General features: G+C 38.3%; 1 protein-coding gene across 25 annotated transcripts in view; it reads right to left on the reverse strand.

Annotated features, from left to right (window-relative positions):
* Nucleotides 1-21,431, reverse strand: part of BIRC6 (baculoviral IAP repeat containing 6) — a 258,658-nt gene that overhangs the window by 197,022 nt on the left and 40,205 nt on the right. For all 25 annotated transcript variants that reach the window (XR_010123126.1, XR_008500630.2, XM_054475624.2 and 22 more), the window contains exons 7-10: nt 17,844-18,066; nt 17,606-17,766; nt 12,702-12,760; nt 3,149-4,543 (exon numbers count right to left, since the gene is read on the reverse strand). Coding sequence is in view for 23 of the 25 variants with exons in the window: in XM_054475624.2 (XP_054331599.1) it covers nt 3,149-4,543; nt 12,702-12,760; nt 17,606-17,766; nt 17,844-18,066 (1,838 nt within the window). In the remaining 2 variants the exon portion in view is untranslated. The remainder of the gene's footprint in view (nt 1-3,148; nt 4,544-12,701; nt 12,761-17,605; nt 17,767-17,843; nt 18,067-21,431) is intronic.

The raw sequence follows: 21,431 nt of genomic DNA on the forward strand, positions 1-21,431 counted from the left end.
TATTAACTATAGATTTATTTTTATGAAAAGACTTGATTCTCCATAAGAAAAAGAGTTTTATGTTATTTGAATATACTCAGAAGACAGGGTCACATCCATTTGATTCAGTCTGAGATGCTTTTTAAAAATCATACATGTACATACATTTTAAGACATCAACGTTTCTTTCCCCTTTGTTATTATCTTTTCAAATGCACCTTCATCAGTCAATCCCTGAAGAATTAGGAGATCATTTTGAAAGCAACTAACTTCTCAGGTTTTTCTTATCTTTCATCATCTGGATAAATTCCCTATCACATGAGATCATGTTCTAGGAATTCCGGACTGTACAAACTCCAAGAAAACCACCATCTATTTTAAATACTTTTTTGTTTGTTTGTTTTGTTTCAGATGGAGTCTTGCTCAGTCGCCTAGGCTGGAGTGAAGTGACGTGATCTCAGCCCACTGCAACCTTCTCCTCCTGGGTTCAAGTGATTCTCCTGTCTCAGCCTCCCAAGTAGCTGGGATTACAGGTACGCACCACCACACCTGGCCAATACTTTTATTTAAATGCTAAAAAACTTAATAACTTAAATATTTAAGGTGTAAATACTATTTCTCTTCTGAGTTACCTAAAGCATAGCACATCCAATAATTGAAAGCATTAAAAACCCTTATTGCATTTCTGGAAAATAGTAGTTTCTTATAAAGATGTGCACCGGGGTGCCATGTCACCTAAGTTCCAAGTCCAGCTCCATTTTGGATGACCTACAGCAAGTTAAATAATTGTCAATTTTTAAATCTTTCAGATTAAAAGAATGCAAAGAATTCAGTGTAAGATTCTTCATCTTTTGTTGTATTATGGCAGTATAATGCCATTTAAAGTGCTCTGATGAAAGACTCCCAGGTTTGAATGCTGGCTCTGACATTTATTAGCTCTATTACTTAATAAGTTACTTAACCTTTCTTTCCTTCAGTATCTTTATCTACAAAATGGAGACAATAATAGTATATTAAAGTTGGTGTGATGACTAAATGAACACAGGTAAAGTTCTTACAACAATGAACTGGCACATATACGATCAATAAATTCAAATTATCTCTGATACCACACAGAATTTTAAGGGTTATTCTGAAATTCTCAACTGTAATTCCAAGTTTTATTAGTCTAAAGTTATCAGACTACACTGCTCATTTTCTAAATTAATCTAGTTGGATTTTTATGATATTCAAAGATTTTTTTCCATTATACTTTCACTAGAAATTACAGAAATTTCACTGGGTGCAGTGGATCATGCCTATAACCCCATCACTTTGGGAGGCCAAGGCAGACGGATCGCTCGAGGTCAGCAGTTCGAGACCAGACTAGCCAACACAGTGAAACCTCATCACTACTAAAAATACAAAAATTAGCCAAGTGTGGTGACGCGCACCTGTGGTCCCAGCTACTCTGGAGGCTAAGGCCGGAGAATCACTTGAACCTGGGAGGCAGAAGCTGCAGTGAGCCAAAGATTGCATAACTGCACCCCAGCCTGTTGACAGGGTGAGACTCTGTCTCAAAAACAAAAAATAAAAATAAAAAAATAATTTCACTACATATAGTTCAAAGAAGGCAATCTAACCACTACATTCACCATTATGTTCCTTGGCTAAACTCTTGAAATCTATTTAAAGAGAGGAAAAACAGTCTAATTACTATCAGAACCACAGATGAGATGCATGCATAACTGCTCAGATCCTAATTCCTCTGCCATACCTTAGTTATAGTCACTTAGGCTTCAACTATCTCCTAGTCCTAAATTTCTGCTAGACAATCAATAGAACTATTCATTTTGCCTGATATTGTCAGTAATCCTTTTCAAAAACTGCTTTATCTCCCTAACTTAAAATGTATATAAAGAAAAAAATAGGCCAGGCACAATGCCACACGCCTGTAATCCCAGCACTTTGGGAGGCCGAGGCAGGCAGATCACTCGAACTCAGGAGTTTGAGACCAGCCTGAGCAACATGGCGAAATCCCATTTCTACAAAAAAATACAAAAATTAGCTGAACATGGTAGTGCATAGTCCCAGCTATGCACTGTAGTCCCAGCTATTCAGGAGGCCAAGGCGAGAGGACCGCTTGTGCCCAGGAGGTTGAGGCTGCAGTGAGCTGAGATCATGCCACTGCACTCCAGCCTGGGCAACACAGTGAGACCCTGAGAAAGAAAAGAAAAGGCCTGGCATGGTGGCTCATGCCTGTAATCCAGCACTTTGGGAGGCTGAGGTGGGTGGATCACCTGAGGTCAGGAGTTCAAGACCAGCCTGGCTAACATGGTGAAACCCTGTCTCTACTAAACATACAAAAAATTAGCCGGGCATGGTGCCACGCGCCTGTAATCCCAGCTACTCGGGAGGCTGAGGCAGGAGAATTGCTTGAACCTGGGAGGCGGATGTTGCAGTGAGCTGAGATTGGGCCATTGCACTTCAGCTTGGGCAACAAGAATGAAACTTCCTCTCAAAAAAAAAAGGAAAAGAAAGGAGGGGAGGGGGAAAGAAAGGGGGAAAGGGGAAAGGAAAAGGAAAAGAAAGGAGAAAAAAAGAAAAAATAATTGCACTCTATCTTAATCTACATAGTGCTTCAAAATTGCAAAACGAATTCACTACTAGCCAAAGATCAGGAGTAAATCAGACAAAAAAGTGTATTTAGCAAAACTAAAAATTGTTTGCTAAGTATTTTTATTTCAGAAGGAAATAAAGACCAATAACTGTGCCAGAAACTTTACATACATTATTTCATTCTAATAAGCCTAGGAAATAGACTTTCTTATCCTAGTTTATAAATAAATAAAAACTGGTTTAATGAATTTAACGTAACTTGCCCAAGGTCATAAATTTGAGCAGATGCAGAGTCAGGGACTCACTGAAATAAAAACACATGATTTTCTTGAGGTTAAAGCAGAAGATACTTGCTAAGTGACTTACTAACTTATTTACAGTTAGAATCCTTACCTAGGGCAGTAGAAAAAAGTTTTAAGAACAGCTTAAAAAGAAGGATTTACCACTTCATTACAAAAAAATTAATTCCTCTCCATCTATTTGAACCTAAAATTCATACTAGGTATGCACATAAACAAATGCCATATATACATGGATTTTATAAGATTTATAGCATAATCAAACAACTTACCTTTGGTGCACGCACACAGCCTGTCTGTGCCAGAACAGTAAATCACAGAAACAAATGTGTCCTGTTCCTCAGTGCCCTCCTTTTTGGGAGGCTCCACTTTGGCCAAAATTTCAAAGTTTGAAAGATCTAGTATTTTTACATATCCTCCCTGAGTGGTTATTACCAGGTGTCCAAGAGTAGAAATGTCAGACGTTTTTTCTCTCTCAAAACCATTCTTTGAGGTTAACTGCATGTCCTCAATAGGTTCCTCACAGTCATCCTCTCGATTATCCAATATATCTGGTGGAAGCAAAATGAGCGAGGTAATTGTGTCCTGGGGATCTTTGATATGTTGTATTTTTACTGGCTCCTCTTCTAAAGTCACTATCCGAGTGGCATAATTCATTTTATAAAGCACTAAATATCCACCACTAACATTCCTCTGCTCAGGCTGAATTATCAAAGGAGTCTGTACATCTGCTGGTGATTCATGTTGGATTACACTAATATTTGCACCATTCACTACAGCAAGATTTGATTCCAGCTCACCTTTCCGTCTATTACATAGTGCAGAGTTTAATTTATTTAAATTATTCAAGGCCTCTACTTGATTTATTGCACTCAAGGATTCAACAGGGCATGTCCGCAGTCCTACCAACAAATGAATTCCGTCAGCACAAGGAGTTATTGAGTCTATACAAAGATTCTCCTCCTCTGCAAACTTTGGCAGCCTCAAGCACTGAACCAAAGTCCCAGGCTTGGGAAACACAGAGTTCCACTTCTCAGAATCCGGAGAGGTAAGGTTGGCTGCTGCATCTGCAAATTGCTGAATGTAAGTCACAGGAGGATCCTGCAATAACAACTGCTCCTGACTATCCAGCTCCATTTCAATAATCTGTGGAACAGTAAAACCATCATCATGCAAACTTTTACTCATAATATTGTTCATCTGTGAAAAGATCTTTCCTGCTTTCTCATCAGATTCCTTGATGCTATAAAGAAGCAAAACCGGTAAAGTCCTCCTTACCAGAGGAGAATTTAGTTCTGAATTAGTGCAGGATTCATTGTCAGTTGACCCTTGTTCTGATATACTTTCACCCTGAGTTCTGCTTAAACCATCCAGTGACCTGTGAGAATTACTACTAATGGGTGAGGTAGCAGGAGATTTGTATGTTAATAAACCTCCAGCTAATAAACACGGAAAAGGAATGTTGTGTTGTTCCTGGTGCTTTTCCTTTGTCTTTTCACTCTTAGAGTTTGTTAAACAAGGATTTGCCCCAAGTTCTTCAAGATCCTTAACAGTATCTTCAAGCACATTTGCAACAATCTCCCACTGAAGTTTTTCTGGCTGTTGGAGAATGCTGAGTGCTGTTATATCAAGGCTTACTTCCATGGCTTCCTTCTGTGATGTATGCCCTTTAAAAAGGAACAATATTCATTAGATACATTTCTAGTCATCCAGTCAGTACATTATGAATATACAAGTAAAAGTATTTATTTATTTATTTATTTTTGAGACAAATTCTTGCTCTGTCACCCAGGCTAGAGTGCAGTGGTGCAATTTCGGCTCACCACAACCTCTGCATCCCAAGTTCAAGCGATTCTAGTGCCTCAGCCTCCCAAGTAGCTGGGAATACAGGTGCACGCCACCACGCCCAGCTAATTTTTCTATTTTTAGTAGAGCCTGGGTTTCACCATGTTGTCCAGGATGGTCTCAAACTCCTGACCTCAGGTGATCCGCCCACCTCAGCCTCCCAAAGTGCTGGGATTACAGGCGTTAGCCACCACACCTGGCCTAAAAAAATTTACAGTGCAGTCAGCCCTCCATATTCACAGGTTCTACATCCACGGATTCAACTAACTACAGATGGAAAACATTTTTTATTTACTTATTTATTTTTTGGAGATGGAGTTTTGCTCTTGTTGCCTAGGCTGGAGTGCAATGGTGTGATCTCGGCTCACCAAAACCTCCGCCTCCCAGGTTCAAGCAATTCTCCTGCCTCAGCCACAAGAATAGCTGTGCCATACCCAGCTAATTTTCTATTTTTAGTAGAGACGCGGTTTCTCCATGTTGGTCAGGCTGGTCTCAAACTCCCGACCTCAGGTGATCCGCCCGCCTCGGCCTCCCAAAGTGCTGGGATTACAGGCATGAGCCACCGCGCCTGGCCGGAAAACTTTTTTTTTTTTTAAATGGATAGTTGCATCTCTACTAAACATGTACAACATGTACAAACTTTTTTGTCAATAAACAATAGAGCATAAAAACTTTTTACTCAATATTTACATTGCATTAGATATTATAAGTAATCTAGAGATCATTTAAAGTAACAGGAAAATGTAGATGTGCATAGGTTATAAGCAAAACTATACGATTTTATACAAGGGACTTGAGCACATCTGGATTTTGATTATCTAGAGAGGGTCCTGGAACCAATCCCCCATAGATACCAGGTTGTTTTGTTTCTTTTTTTTTTTTTTTTTAAACATAATCAAATCTAAGATGAGCTTACTCAGAAAAACCGTAAAGGTATTATTTTCAACTTAGGCCAGGCACGGTGGCTCACATCTGTCATTCTAGCACTTTGGGAGGTTGAGGTAGGCAGATTACCTGAGCTCAGGAGTTCGAGACCAGCCTGGGTAACACGGCAAAACCCCGTCTCTACCAAAAATACAAAAAATTAGAGGCTGGGCGCGATGGCTCGTGCCTGTAATCCCAGCACTTTGGGAGGCTGAGGTGGGCAGATCACTTGAGGTCAGGAGTTTGAGACCAGCCTGACCAACACGGAGAAACCCCATTTCTACTAAAAATGCAAAATTAGCTGGGTGTGGTGGTGCATGCCTGTAATCCTAGCTACTCAGGAGGCTGGAGCTGGAAAATCGCTTGAAGCCAGAAGGCGGAGGTTGTGGTGAGCCAAGACCGCACCATTGCACCACAGCCTGGGCAACAAGAGTGAGACTATGTCTCCAGAAAAAAAAAAAAAAAAAAAAAATTAGCCGGGCATGATAGCACATGCCTATAGTCCCAGCTACTCAGGAGGCTGAGGCACGAGAATCACTTGAACCTGGGAGACAGAACTTGCAGTGAGCTTAGATCACGCAACTGTACTCTCTAGTCTGGGCAACAAGAGTGAGACTGTCTCCAAAAAAAAAAAAAAAAGTCTTTTCAATTCAAAATATATTCTCTTGGCAATTTGTGAGCAAAACCTTTTTTCAAAAAAGTAACGTGATTAAAGAGTTAAAAAATATTATTTATACATAACTTTAAATTAATATCAAAGTAATAGAATTTCTGCACTTCAATTCTAAACCAAAGACAGAATACTACTTATGCATCTGTCATTTATGCACTATGCAAAATATCCATTAAAAAATTATTGTAATCTCAGTTTCCTTTCTTTCACCACTCTGAAGGAGTTATAAGCACCATTTCCCCTCTCTCACCCCATCCTCTGCTGATTATCAGTGGAATGTCAGAGAATACAATTCTAACCTCAGTTTAGAAAAAAAATAAATAACTAGGAAGAAAAAGTTCCAAAACTGTATCATCTTTATGTGAAACATTCAGTGTCTTCTGTATTATCTGCTAATTTTTAGTTCATTTAAAGTCACACAACTACATTATATCATCTTATTCGCCTTTTTTTTTTTTTTTTTTTTTTTTTTTGAGACGAAGTCTCACTATTGTCACCCAGGCTGGAGTGCAATGGCATAATCTCAGCTCATTGCAACCTCCGCCACCCAGGTTCTCCTGCCTCAGCCTCCTGAGTAGCTGGGATTACAGGCACCTGCCACCACACCTGGCTAATTTTTGTATTTTTAGTAGAGATGGGTTTTCACCATGTTGGTACGGCTAGTGTCGAACTCCTGACCTCGTGATCTGCCCACCTCGGCCTCCCAAAGTGCTTGGATTACAGACGTGAGTCACCATGCCCTGCCGACCTTTTTTCTATTGTGCCTTCTTTAAACTATTCCCTTAAAAGTAGTACAGTCTCAGAACTCAGTTTCTATAATGAAACACAGGACTGAGTTTCTCAGTCTCAACCTTTAAACCTGTGATATTAATCACAAAGCCAGGCGTTGTGGTGCATGCCTGTAATCCCAGCTATTTGGGAGGCTGAGGTGGAAGGATCCTTTTAGATCAGGAGTTCCGTTCAAGACCAGCCTCGGCAACATAGTAAAACCCCGTTTCCAGAAAACAGAAAAAAAGGAAAGAAAATCTTACAATAGATGTCAGTCAACTCCCAAATCAAGTATAATCTCTTGACGCTAAACTGAAAATTCTTTCCACTGATCTGTCTCTATCTCAATGGCACAAACTTCTTTCAGTCAGGCAGCAACATCATTAGCAATAATAACATAAAGACCACTATAGGTTAGGCCAGACGCGGTGGCCCACGCCTGTAATCCCAGTACTTTAGGAGGCCGAGGCAGGCCAGATCACTTGAGCCCTGGAGTTTGAGAACAGCCTCTCCAACATGGTGAAACCCCGTCTCTACCAAAAACACAAAAAGTAGCCAGGCATGGTGGTACATGCCTGTAGTCCCACTGCTCAGGAGGTTGAGGCAAGAGAAATTGCTTGAACCCAGGAGGCAGAGGTTGCAGTGAGCTGAGATCACGCCACTGCACTCCAGCCTGGACGACAGAGTGAGATCCCGTCTCAAAAGAAAAAACCACTCTAGGTGACTTTTGAAAATACAAAAAATTAAAAAATATATATATATACACATATATATATATATATATATAAAATTGCCTTTATGATTTAGATTGGAAAAACAGAGAAAAGGAAATAAATATAAAAGTGCTCAAGGCTGGGCGTGGAGGCTCACACCTGTAATCCCAGCACTTTGGCAGGCTGAGGAGGGTGGATCACCTGAGGTCAGGAGTTCGAGACCAGACTGGTCAACATGGCAGAACTCCCGTCTCTACTAAAAATACAAAATTAGCCAAGCATGGTGGCATTGCCTGTAATACCAGCTACTGGGGAGGGTGAAGCAGGAGAATCATTTGAACCCGGGAGGCGGAGGTTGCAGTGAGCCAAGATCACGCCATTGCACTCCAGCCTGGGCAAAAAAGCAAAATTCTGTCTTTAAAAAAAAAAAAAAAAAAATGAACTCAAGGTGACTCCATGAAGGTTTGAAAGTTACCCAAATAGGCTGGGCGCGGTGGCTCACGCCTGTAATCCCAGCACTTTGGGAGGCCGAGGAGGGTGGATCACAAGGTCAGGAGATCGAGACCATCCTGGCTAACACAGCGAAACCCCGTCTCTATTAAAAATACAAAAATTTAGCCGGGCGTGCTGGCGGGCGCCTGTAGTCCCAGCTACTCAGGAGGCTGAGGCAGGAGAATGGCGTGAACCCGGGAGGCGGAGCTTGCAGTGAGCCGAGATCGCGCCACTGCACTCCAGCCTGGGCGACAGAGCGAGACTCTATCTCAAAAAAAAAAAAAAGAATAAGTTGCCCAAGTAGAGCAATAAGCAACTGAGATTCATGAAGAACCACTTAGGGTAACTCAAAGCTCTGTTTACACCATTTTACACTATTTTATTCATGATCTCTTCTACATGCTCACTGGCATATCTAGAATTTCCCATAATCTGGGGATGATGTCACTTCACATAACATGACTACTACCCTCTAAAACGGAAATATTTTCTAGCTACAGCAGAAAAAAATTTTCATTATAAACATGATTTAATTGTATTAATGAAGCTGTTCACTTATTTAAATACTCATTTGGCTATAGTCACATGCAGCCTTTTTTCTGTCATTCAATATTCATTTATATTTTCTCTACAATTCAGATTGGAAATTGAAGGCTGACTGAGGTTTTTGTTTTTTTTTTGAGACGGAGTCTCGCTCTGTCGCCCAGGCTGGAGTGCAGTGGCGCAATCAACTGAGATATTTTTATAACATGTACTATACCACAATAAATCCTGATGATGCTCAACTGGACTAAACTGACAAATTTACTTAAATGTTTTCTTTCTAAACTATGGTAGGAAACTGCCAAGAAAAAACAATTTTGGTCTATGTATATATTATGACAAAATAAACCATAAATTACATATATTAACACAAATTTAAGTCAATATTCAAAGTAAATGGTATGTGAGGTGAGACTTTATTAAAAAGGAAAATATTACAAGTGGCATTATTACTTTGCTGCTTCTCAAATATTTATTCAACATGTGGGAAGCAGCATAAACTACACATTCTACTCAGAAGGGTGACAAAGCACACTGATGACTGACAAACGCCCTGCAGCAAAGAAACTTGTCAACTCTACCTATTTCAGAATTTCTAAAACCTACTAGGCCACAAAATAGATTTTTACACAATACCTACAAACGAGCACCAGCATAATATTCTTCAGACAATCATTTTAAAAACCCTTCTCTATTCTGCTTATTTGGGTAGTGTTAACCAAACTTCCTCAGGTAAGCAATTAGGTTTTATCTAGGCACTCTTCTAAAACTCAAATTTCAATTTGAACCCTTCTTTAGTTTCCTACCAAACATTCTTCTCAGTCTTCACAAGAAGCCATGTATACTTAATTCTGATCTGTGGTTCAAATACCAAACTTTTCTCTATGCAATCCTCTTAGATATCTTCAAACCTCATAACCTCCAACTAAAAAACAAATGTCTCTTCATCTGCACTCACATTTTTGAAATTAAGAAATATATTTCAATAGGCCAGGCACAGTGGCTCACACCTGTAATCCCAACACTTTGGGAGGCTGAGGGAAGTGGATCACTTGAGGTCAGGAGTTCAAGACCAGCCTGGCCAACATGGTGAAGCCCTATCTCTACAAAAAAATACAAAAATTAGGTGTGGTGGTAGGCGCCTCTAATCCCAGCTACTCGGGAGGCTGAGGCAGTAGAATTGCTTGAACCCAGGAGGCAGAGGTTGCAGTGAGCCAAGATCCGTGCCACTGCACTCCAGCCTGGGCAACAGAATGAGACTCCATCTCAAAAACAAAAACAAAACAGAAAAGAAATATATTTCATAATTCTTCAGACCGTATCATCCAGTTTGACGAAAATCACTTAAAACTGTGATTTCCATCAAATTGGATATGCTCTGATAAGTTTGAAATGGTACCTTATCACTTTTTAGATACTTCAGGAAGAGAAGACACCAATCATTAATATCAAATATATATACATGACTACTCTATAAGCCTCCATAAAGTCACCAATGGTCTTTCAACACAACAAAATTCGTTTAGAAGATACATACTTTTACTGTGAATGAAAAAGCTACTTACAAATCCTCAAATGAGGCAATTAAATATTTTGAACTGGAAAGATATTTTCTCTTACCATAGCTACTTTTTAATACATAAAGACAATTTTTAAACCCCTAAATGAAGTGTTATATGTAGTCAACAAAAATACATGATAATTTTCAAGACACTATGAGCTAAAGTAAACATGATTATAGTATGTTTAAAATGTGTGAAAAATCAAACAGGCATAGATTAAAAGAATAAAGGTAGAAAAAGGATAAGAAAATTGACCAAATACGAGTATTATAACTGCAAAAACATGTACTGAGATCCTTAGACCCAGGGAAAATAACAAAACTATGGCACACAAAGGAAAGGTTCCAGTGACAATCAAAAATAACTTAAAACAGCAAACACTTTACAAAGGAAAAACCGAAGTCCACAGTTTAAGTAATTTAACAAGACCAAGGAGTTATTTTTTGAAAGAGTTCAAAAACTTGGCCGGGCGCAGTGGCTCACATCTGTAATCCCAGCACTTTGGGAGGCTGAGGCAAGTGGATCAACTGAGGTCAGCAGTTCGAGACCAGCCTGGCCACAGAGGGAGACTCCGTCTCAAAAAAACAAAAGAAAGAGCCAGGTCTGGCCGGGCGCGGTGGCTCACGCCTGTAATCCTAGCACTTTATGAGGCCGAGGCGGGCAGATCACCTGAGGTCAGGAGTTCAAGACGATCCTGGCCAACATGTTGAAACCCCATCTCTACTAAAGACACAAAAATTAGCCAGGTGTGGTGGCAGGCACCTATAATCCCAACTACTCACGAGGCTGAGGCAAGAGAATCCCTTGAACTCGGGAGGCGGAGGCTGCAGTGAGCTGAGATCACACCACTGCACTCCAGCCTGGGCAACAGAGCAAGACTCTGTCTCAAAAAAAAAAAAAAAAGAAACAAACAAACAAACAAAATGTAGTGGTAACCTCTTATGTTTTTGCAAAAGAACAAAATAGGAAAAGAGCATTAGCTTCCTCGGTCTACGTTTTTTTTTAAAAAAAAAAAAAAAAACAATTTTTAACTTTTCTAGAACGAATTACACATTTGTACATTTTTAAGGGCATTTATCTGCCTTATTTGGTGATTTTTTTTGTTCATTGCTAGAACCGCTTCAAAAGACTGCTAAGGATTAACCCAAAATTATCCAGTGTTCCATTTAGTGCCTTTCAAAAAAATTTGATGACAAATTATAAAGAATATTTACTACCAAATGCTAACTATAATTTTTTTGAACCGTAATATACAAATCCATTCCTCTTCTAAAAAAGATTTAAGTTATATATGTCCGTAGTACACAGCATCTGACATTAAACAATGGCCACAATTTAATAACAGTCACTTTTTAAAAATACTGGGTACTTCCCAGGCACCACACTTTATATGAACTTATCTTATCTAATTCTTTTTTTTTGAAACAGAGTTTCTCTCTTGTTGCCCAGGCTGGAGTGCAATGGCACAATCTCAGCTCACCTTAATCTCCACCTCCCGGGTTCAAACGATTCTCCTGCCTCAGCCTCCTGAGTAGCTGGGATAGGCATGCGCCACCACGCCTGGCTAATTGTTTTTTATTTTTAGTAGAGACGGGGTTTCACCACGTTGGCCAGGCTGGTCTCAGGTGATCTCAGGTGATCCACCTGCCGTGGCCTCCCAAAGTGCTGGGATTAGCGACATAAGCCACCAAGCCCAGCCTAATTCTTAAAACTCTAAATAACAGACTTTAATACCACTATGCTATATATCAGGAAATGCAGTCTGACTATATTAACTAGAAGAGTTAGGATTTAAATTCTGACATAGTAAAACTATTTTGAAACATACTATTAGCTTTTCCTACAAAATAACATTAAAATACGAAGTATATTATTTTGCCCTAATATTTTATAAGCTAGTAAGGCAGCATTTACTTGTTGTTTTAATGTCTATAATTTCACACATTAAAATGTAGTTCTTTATTCACCTACATGAATAAAGAGCTTTAAACACTACTTTTAGTTAACAGAATACATTATACAAATAAAAACATTTAATTACCTGACATATGCAACAAAACTTTAATGTAACTATCCACTGTAATTCCTTTGGCTCAAATAGGTACCATTTAAATTTTAAATATGGAACACTATGTACATACTACTAATTTGAGATCTCTGACACACAATATTTCAGTCTTCTGTGTATACTAGCAAAAATTTAGAGTTAGCATTAGCTAAGAAATTCAGAATTAAGTGGTAGTTAGCTGTATACACAACTGTGTAAAGAATTTTTTAAATACATTATCTAATACTTTTTACATACCTGTCACAGAATCTGATCTGGAATGCTCTTCACTGTCTGAATCCTCCAGTAAATCATCACTTAAATCAAAAAACAAAGTAAACAATTTGAATTTCAAAAAAAAGTATACATCATATGAGAAAGCAAAGAAAAAAGAACAGTTGGTTTTGTGGTTTTTATTGAGACAGGGTCTCAGTCTGTCATCCAGGCTGGAGTACAGTGGCAGGAACACAGCTCACTGCAGCCCTGACCTCCTCCTGGCCTCAACCAATGCTCCTGCCTCAGCCTCCCGTGTAGGTGGGACCACAGGCACACGCCACCATGCCCAGCTACTTTTTTTTTGAATTTTTGCAGAGACGGGGTCTCACCATGTCGCCCAGGCTGGTCTTGAACCTTTGGACTCAAGCAATCTTCCCACCTCTACCTCTCAAAGTGCTGGAATTATAGGCATGAGCCACTATGCCTAGCCTGAAAGTACAGTGTTAAAATCACTACTACGTATCTCAAACATAAAAAACAATTAAAATCGGCTTAAATGATATATAAAGAGTAGTTTGATATCATCACTGATTATAAACACTGACAAAAATCTTCTTAAATCACTAAATAAATGTCTAACTGAAATAGGGTGTGGAAACCTCTAAGAATCCATAATAACATTTGTAGGAATTTGAAGACTACTGTGTGACTAAGGACAGTTTGGGCAAACAAAAATATAAAAGACAGCAGCAGCTAATAAAATCAAGCACCAGCTTGCAGTAGTAAAACATTAAGAACTATTCTATTACTGAATTCAGGACAGCCTAAGCACGTGTGTATGTTTGTGTACTCACATGTACATGCAATTTTATTTTTGTTTTATATTTTGTTTTGGAGAGGCTAAGAACTCCTTTACATATAGGAAAACTATGACAACTCAGAAGATAGGGGGTCATCAGGACAAGACAAAGTCTTGCCTCTATCTGCTGACCTTGTGATCCACCCGCCTCGGCCTCCCAAAGTGCTGGGATTACAGACATAAGCCACCGCGCCTGGCCTACAATGTTATTTTCTACGGAATATGAAGTGGTATTCCGCATTGAAAATGCTTAAGGATATTACTGCACTCCAAGGCAATGTTTGAAATATTTTGGGGCGGCTAGGGGGAAATTCACTTTTATATTTTTGAAAAAGTTTGTCTGTTTTCGTTTTTTCAGGTGATAACAGTTGCCCACAAACCAATTTAATGCTGTAATTTACAAAAGCAAAAAATGCAAAAAAGTTTAAAATCAGCCGCTAATTCATTAGCCTAATTGGCTGGTTTCAGAGAAACAGGGTAAGTGTAAAAATGAATCCCAAGAAGACATATTAATAATTGGGAATTATCAAGAATGAAGAAGTCCAAACCAAGAAAACAGGTTTTAAGTATAGAATGGCTGCACATTAAGAAAAATAAATAACCAAGTATTAACCTGCTGTACTAAGATGAACAATAAAATTAAGTAGTAGTATGTTTTAAAGGAATTCAGGTGTCTTAGTATTTCAAAGAGGGTTGCCAGGTAAAAGCTTTAAATTAGTAAAGAATATTTTATTCTGAAAGTTCTCCAAAATATAATCAGGGAACAGGCGCAGTGACTCACACCTGTAATCCCAGCACTTTGGGAGGGCAAGGAGGGAGGACTGCTTGAGCCCAGGAATTCGAGACCAGCCTGGGCAACATAGTGAGACCCCATTTCCACAAAAAATAAAAAATTAGCTGGGCATGGTGGTACATGCATTTAGTCCCAGCTACTTAGAAGGCTGAGGTAGAAGGATGTCTTGAGCCCAGGATGTAAAGGCTGCAGTGAGCCATGAGCCCGGGTGACAGAGCAAGACCTTGTTTCAAGAGAAGAAAAAAATTATATATATATATATTTGTAAAATCACCTTCTTTTAAAATATTTTGTGACAAAAATATTTTATGGCTAAGGCCAGGTGCAGTGGCTCACACCTATAATCCCAGCACTTTGGGAGGCTGAAGCAAGCAGATCACGTGAGGCCAGGAGTTTGAGACCAGCCTGGCCAACATGGTGAAACTTGTCTCTACTAAAAATACAAAATTTACCCGGGCATGGTGGCGCGGGTCAGTCCCAGCTACTCAGGAGACTGAGGCACAAGAATCACTTGAACTTGGGAGGCAGAGATTGCAGTGAACCAGGATCGCACCACTGCACTCCAGCATGGGCAACAGCAAGACTCTCTCAAAAAAAAAGAAAAAAAATTATATGAATAAAATAACTAAATCGTACACTTACATGAATTTTATGGTTTGAAAATTACACTTCAATAAAACTTTTTAAAAAATCACATGTAGCTGGGCGTGGTGGCTCACGCCTGTAATCCCAGCACTCTGGGAGGCCAAGGCAGGTGGATCACCTGAGGTCCGGAGTTCGAGAACAGCCTGGCCAACATGGAGAAACCCTTTCTCTACTAAAAATACAAAAAATTAGCCAGGAGTGGTGGTGGGCACCTGTAGTCCCAGCTACTCCAGGAGGCTAAGGCAGAAAAATCGTTTGAACCCAGGAGGCAGAGGTTGCAGTGAGCCAAGATTGCACCACTGCACTCTAACCTGGGCGACAGGGTGAGACTCTGTCTCCAAAAAAAAAAAAAAAAACATACATTTTAAAAAGAAACTAGAATACATATAAATGTTACCATAATTCCATAGTGTGATTATGACTATTCTATATTTCATCAATTTCCATTCCTGCATTTTCCCATTTTCCTGCAATAGGCATGCACTATTTATATAATAGGCACTGTATTTACTAAAGCCTTCTACATTTTGCAAAACCTTTTACAAAGCAATAAACATGCAAAATAAATATTATGGTTAAAGTAAAAATGTTTAGTTAAGATTATATGTGTTTCTGAAAACCAGACATACTAATATTATAAGAGTTACCTTGGTTTACAGCAATCCCATAAATAATTTCATTTACATTCAAGGAATTTTTACCAACTTGACCTGATATACAAATGACAAGTGAATCATCTAGAAGAAATCTTAATTCATTAAAATTAAATGTATTAGCATATCTTCTTCCTTAATTCAGAAGACAAATATTGTCTTCTAAGAAAAAACTGTCAAAAACAATTCCTTAGTCCTTCAATGTAAATAAGAAATAAAAACAAATTTTACAAAAACTATTCTAAGCAAACTATATTGCTAATTAAACTTCTTGGATAAGCTTAGATTTTTCCAATTAATTAATTATTCTTCAAGCTAATGAAACCCACATAGTATATTTTATAACCAAATATATTGGATCTTGTGTCACATAAAGTCAGAGATAGCATGGCTCATTATATTCACTATCAATTCCAACAGGACTGCTCCTACTTCTTGGGGAGGGGAAGTGAAGAGAGGGGGCTTAAGGTTAGGGATGAAGTTTCACCTCTTCAGCTTCCTCCTACCACATCAACTTAATGTTTTTGTATGATTTGTTTGTTTGAGACTTTCTTCAGAGAAAACTGAACTTCGACCCTAGATTGTAAATTTCTTAAAAGCAAGTAGAGATTACCTCAACTCAAGCACATTACCCTATATAATGTTGAGGAGTATTTCCACTAATAATACAGAATACATGTTTATCTAAAATGCACATTTTACCTAGGAGGGTGTGACTATATGTATATGGGTGTATCTAATCCTAGAAGTATATTTTGATTCCATTTTTAATCCCCAACTTCAAGACAAAGTTCAAATTAAAGTAAGTGCCTAGAAGGACATATAAATTTCATTATCTTCTATTACTTTTCCACTAACTTCTAAGAAATCACAGAAATCAAGCATGCTTAATATCTAGTCCTATTGGCAAAATATGGTCAGAAACTCAGACAACAGTTAAGCTGCTTTCCCATTAAGCTTTCAGAGAGATTTATATTAATAGAACAACCACAAGGCTTTAATCAACATGCTATTACCAAAAGGAACTAGACAGAAATAACACATATATTGTAAATTTTCCACTAATTCCATTAATGAAATAATTTCCATTAATAAAATTTTACATTACTCCTTAATGAAAGTACATCCCACCAAAGGGGTTGTGAAGTAAAATGATAAATCACTGACTACAGAGTAACACCTATCACATGTCAGTAACATAAGGAGCCCCTAGAAGTGAAATGGCAGATATTCTCAGTCTATCAAGACATCTGATCTCAGTTAAATAGCTCCATTTCACATGGCTGCCTACAGAATCTTCTTCCCCTCCACCTACAGAATCTTACTAGCCCAGTTCAGTCAAAACCACAGTGGTTCTTAGGAAACAAGTGGGTGAAGGAGGGTGATACTTTGACTCTCCCACCCCACCACAAAAATCAGGAATCTCTCAGAGAAGTTGAGTGAAGGAGAATCCAGAACAGCAATTTTACCAAAATACTTCTATAGCAATAATTATGGTATCTCAACTCACTGCTGACTACTGGTACACTGTTTTAAACAATTAGATCCTCTTGCCTCACCTCAGGTCATCCCATTATTATTGTTCATTAGCACTGCCATAATTTGAGGTGCTAATGAAAAAACAGAAACTGAAATCATCTAGTTCAACTGCTCCATGAAAAGATTTAGTAGAAGGTAAAACTACAATAGAATTTCATTTCATTATTTAGACTTTTCAATGTTGACTTTTCATCATCTGTTGTTCAATGTGGCAATTATTTCCAATTGACATAGATTGTGATAGAAAGTTAAGCATATTTTATAAATTATGGTGTTTCTGAATGAAGATTTTTCTTCAAGAATCACAGATTTCAGATTTGTAACCAAACATTTACTCTCTGATCTCTTAACTGCATAACTTTTTTTTCCTCCTCTTTAATTATTAGAACTATGAGAATATAAAATTTAGGAAAACATGTTAACATCTATTAAATACTACTAAAACAAACTCACATACCTATCTCCTTCCAATTTTGGTATATCTGAGCAACTAGAGGAGTCCTCCAGCCACGCCAAAGTTGGTCTCCTTGAATCAACTCCTGAGCTTGGGTCTCCTGATAGAATAAGCTGTTGTACAATTGCTGGATCATAGGCATTAATTTCAAACTTTAAGTGCACCTAAACAAATGAAAAGCCTAAGTTTACAACTGATCTTTTTTCAATTACTAATTTGTTACTTCAAAATTCAAACATACCTTCATAAGTTTGGAAACATCCCATATGCAGATCTTTCCTCGTTTAGTTGCAGCAGCTAGAAAATGAGGGCAGCTCCCCGACCCAAAGCAAGATATTCTGTCAGTTCCATCCGTACAAGGAAACTGTGCAGGACTTGTCGCAAGAGTGACTGACAATGGCACATTCTGTGTGTGCTCACCTTTCACAAATGGGCAGTTTGGGGAATGTCTTTCGTGTTCAGACCTTTACATAGATTAAGAAAAGAAAAGTTTACTAAAAATAAAGCAGTTCAGTTTGTACATTAAAACAGAACTCCAGGATCATCATCTTTTTTTAACTGAACTTAAAAGTATTCATCATTAAAGACTTAATATAACCAAATCATTCAGTTTTATGAAGATCACTCTAACATGTTCAACCGTTTACAATATTCATACATTCAATAGTCCGAACATTCAACAATAGCAGTTGTTACTCACTTTAACTGATTATAAAGTCAATCTCAGACAAAACTGAAAAACCAATACAATGCTGTATTACACACTACAAAATTGTTTAAACTCCTGTTATTTCCTCACACTGGTTCCCTACAGCTTTGAATGATTAACTACTATGTTTCAATTTAAAACTCTCCATATCTATCAGGGGCCACAACTATAAATGATACAGCTGAAACTCGATAAATGCCACTCATAACACAAAAAGTTATTTTACTAAATATTTTACTAAATTATTTTACTAAAAAGTTTTTTAGTAAAGATCTGAAAGCAGCCGGGTGTGGTGGCTCACGCCTGTAATCCCAGCACTTTGGGAGGCCGAGGCAGGTGGATCATGAGGTCAGGAGTTCGACGCCAGCCTGACCAACATGGTGAAACCCCATCTCTACTAAAAATACGAAAATTAGCTGGGCATGGCGGTGGGTGCCTGTAATCCCAGCTACTCAGGAGGCTGAGGCAGGAGAACTGCTTGAACCCAGGAGGCGGAGGTTGCAGTGAGCCGAGATCACGCCACTGCACTCCAGCCTGGGCAACAGAGCGAGACTCCATCTCAAAAAAAAAAAAAAAGATCTGAAAGCAGAAAGATCTCTAGTATGAATAAAATAATATATATTAAGAACACACAAATATACCTTATGTATTCACTATAGGATCAAATCAGACAAATAACTTTTAAATAAAATTTATTTCCTAAAAGCCTTAGGAATGTAAAGTTCATAAATTATACACTACTTCTTTCAAATAAATGCTTACTGAACAAGAAGAAATGTTAAATTAAAAACATAACAAGTTTAAGAAATATAAAATACAGGTTGGGCACCGTGGCTCACACCTGTAATCCCAGCACTTCGGGGGGCCAAGGTGGTTGGATCCTTGAGGCCAGGAGATTGAGACCAGCCTAGGCAACATACTGAGACCTCATTGCTACAAAAAATAAAAATAAAAATAATTAGCTGGGTGTGGTAGCATGTGCCTGTATTCCCAGCTACTCGGGAGACTCAGGTAGGAAGATCCCTTGAGCCTGGGAGTTCAAGGCTGCAGTGAGCTAAGATGGTGCCACTGCACTCCAGCCTGAGCAACAGAGCAAGACCCTGTCTCTAAAAAATAAAAAATTTAAAAATTTAAATTAAAATATAAAATACTAGAACCTCATATCAAGACTGGTATAATGACTTTAAGAATTATCTCAAATATTGTAAGCAGGATCAACTTAGCACCTATCTGCTCAACTTTATGATTCCTTTATATTTCTTTCTGGTTATTCCTTATTTTTATTTCTATTAGCTATAATTATAAGGCATTAGAAATGTCAGGATCCTGCTACCAAAATAAGAAACCATGAGTCAGGCGTGATGGTAAAGCATATAGTCCCAGTTAGTCAGCAGGCTGAGACAGGAGGACTGCTTAAGCCCAAGAATATGAGGCTGCAGTAAGCTATGATCACACCTGTGTACAGCCATTGCACTTCAGCCTGGACAATATAGCAAGACCCCGTATCTAAAAAATAAAATAGGGTGGGCGTGGTGGCTCACGCCTGTAATCCCACCACTTTGGGAGGCTGAGGTGGGTGCATCACTTGAGGTCAGGAGTTCCAGACCAGCCTGGCCAACATGGGGAAACCCCATCTCTACTAAAAATACATATATTAGCTAGGCATTGTGGCACACACCTGTAGTCCCAGCTACCTGGGAAACTGAGGCACGAGACTCTCTTGAACCTGGGAGGCAGGCATTGCAGTGAACCAAGATCGCGCCACTGCACTCCAGCCTGGGTGACAAAGTAAGACTGTGTCTCCAAAAAAATAAATAAATAAATAAATAAAATTTTAAAAATAAATGTTTCTTAAAGAACCATTGTTTTTAAACTCATTGTTTTATTTCCATGGCAAAGAAAGAACTTTACACATAAAACATGCTACTCCCTAAAATGTATGTATTTCTTTTTACAATGCACCTACAACTTACATATACAAATCCATCTATAAATCCTGGGCAATTTTTAATATGCAGATGTCTTTCCTAAATCCTTTTACAGTGCACTTCCAAGCAAATGACATTTGGGCCAGGTTCCCTCCCAGCTAAATCTAGTGTACTTTACCCCTTTCCATCTCTCTCTCTTTCCTGAGTTTTAACTTTTTCAATAAAATTTTATTTATACAAGTTACACGCGGCTATATAAAATAAAGCTAAAGACCCACATCAATTTTAAAACCTAATCCCAATAATTTCCAATCCCACCTCCAGGAAACCACCATTATAAATTTAAGTGATACATTTCTAAAATATTTTTTATAAGTTTACATACATAAATGTACATATAGAAAATATATGATGTGGAAGTATGTATGAAAAAAATTTTTAAAAATAAAATACAGGGTCTTAAATTGTTAAACAATTGGTGTCACTGTACATGACACATATACATTTTATCATGTATTCAATCATCTATCATTCTATTAATACAAAAGATTTCTTGATACAGGAACATATCTGAAAGTTACTGAGGGTGATTAACAGAGATCTTACTGTTCATTCCCCTTAACTGTTGGACCACAGTCTATTATATGAACATATCACATTCTATTTGGCTATTCCCCTCCTGATTGGCATTTAAAAGGATTCCGATTTTTAACTGAAGTGACCATCCACGTTATGCCTCTGTGCATACAAAAGCAATTAACTCCCTAGGATACGTAAATAGAAGTGGAATTGCTAGTTACTAGGGTATGGTCCATTTTTTTATGTTTTTAACTTCAACCTCCCTCCAAAGTAACTCTATCAACTCACACAGTCAAAATATGAGTCCCATTCGCCCTTTCAAATTTTGCCTTTCCCCTTTACAATTCAGAAGGTGCCTAGGTTCCCCAGCGTCCATCAATCCTCTTCCCTTCTACCCATTTGGAAGACTTGCCCCAGGCCTTCAGAGACCAAATCAACTTCTTGAGTGTTTGAGGAATCCCAAATGCTGGTGCAAAGAAGAGGTAGACTCCCTGAATCCCTGGCCATGTCAAGAAAACATGGGTTTTGAGTAGCCCAAGTTGGAAATTTTAATCAACTTTCCATAGAAAATATTTACAAAGATAATATTTGATAATACTGTATAATTTTTCAG

This window comes from Pongo pygmaeus, chromosome 12 (genome assembly GCF_028885625.2).
Source record: "Pongo pygmaeus isolate AG05252 chromosome 12, NHGRI_mPonPyg2-v2.0_pri, whole genome shotgun sequence".
In the NCBI taxonomy this organism is placed as follows: Eukaryota; Metazoa; Chordata; class Mammalia; order Primates; family Hominidae; genus Pongo; species Pongo pygmaeus.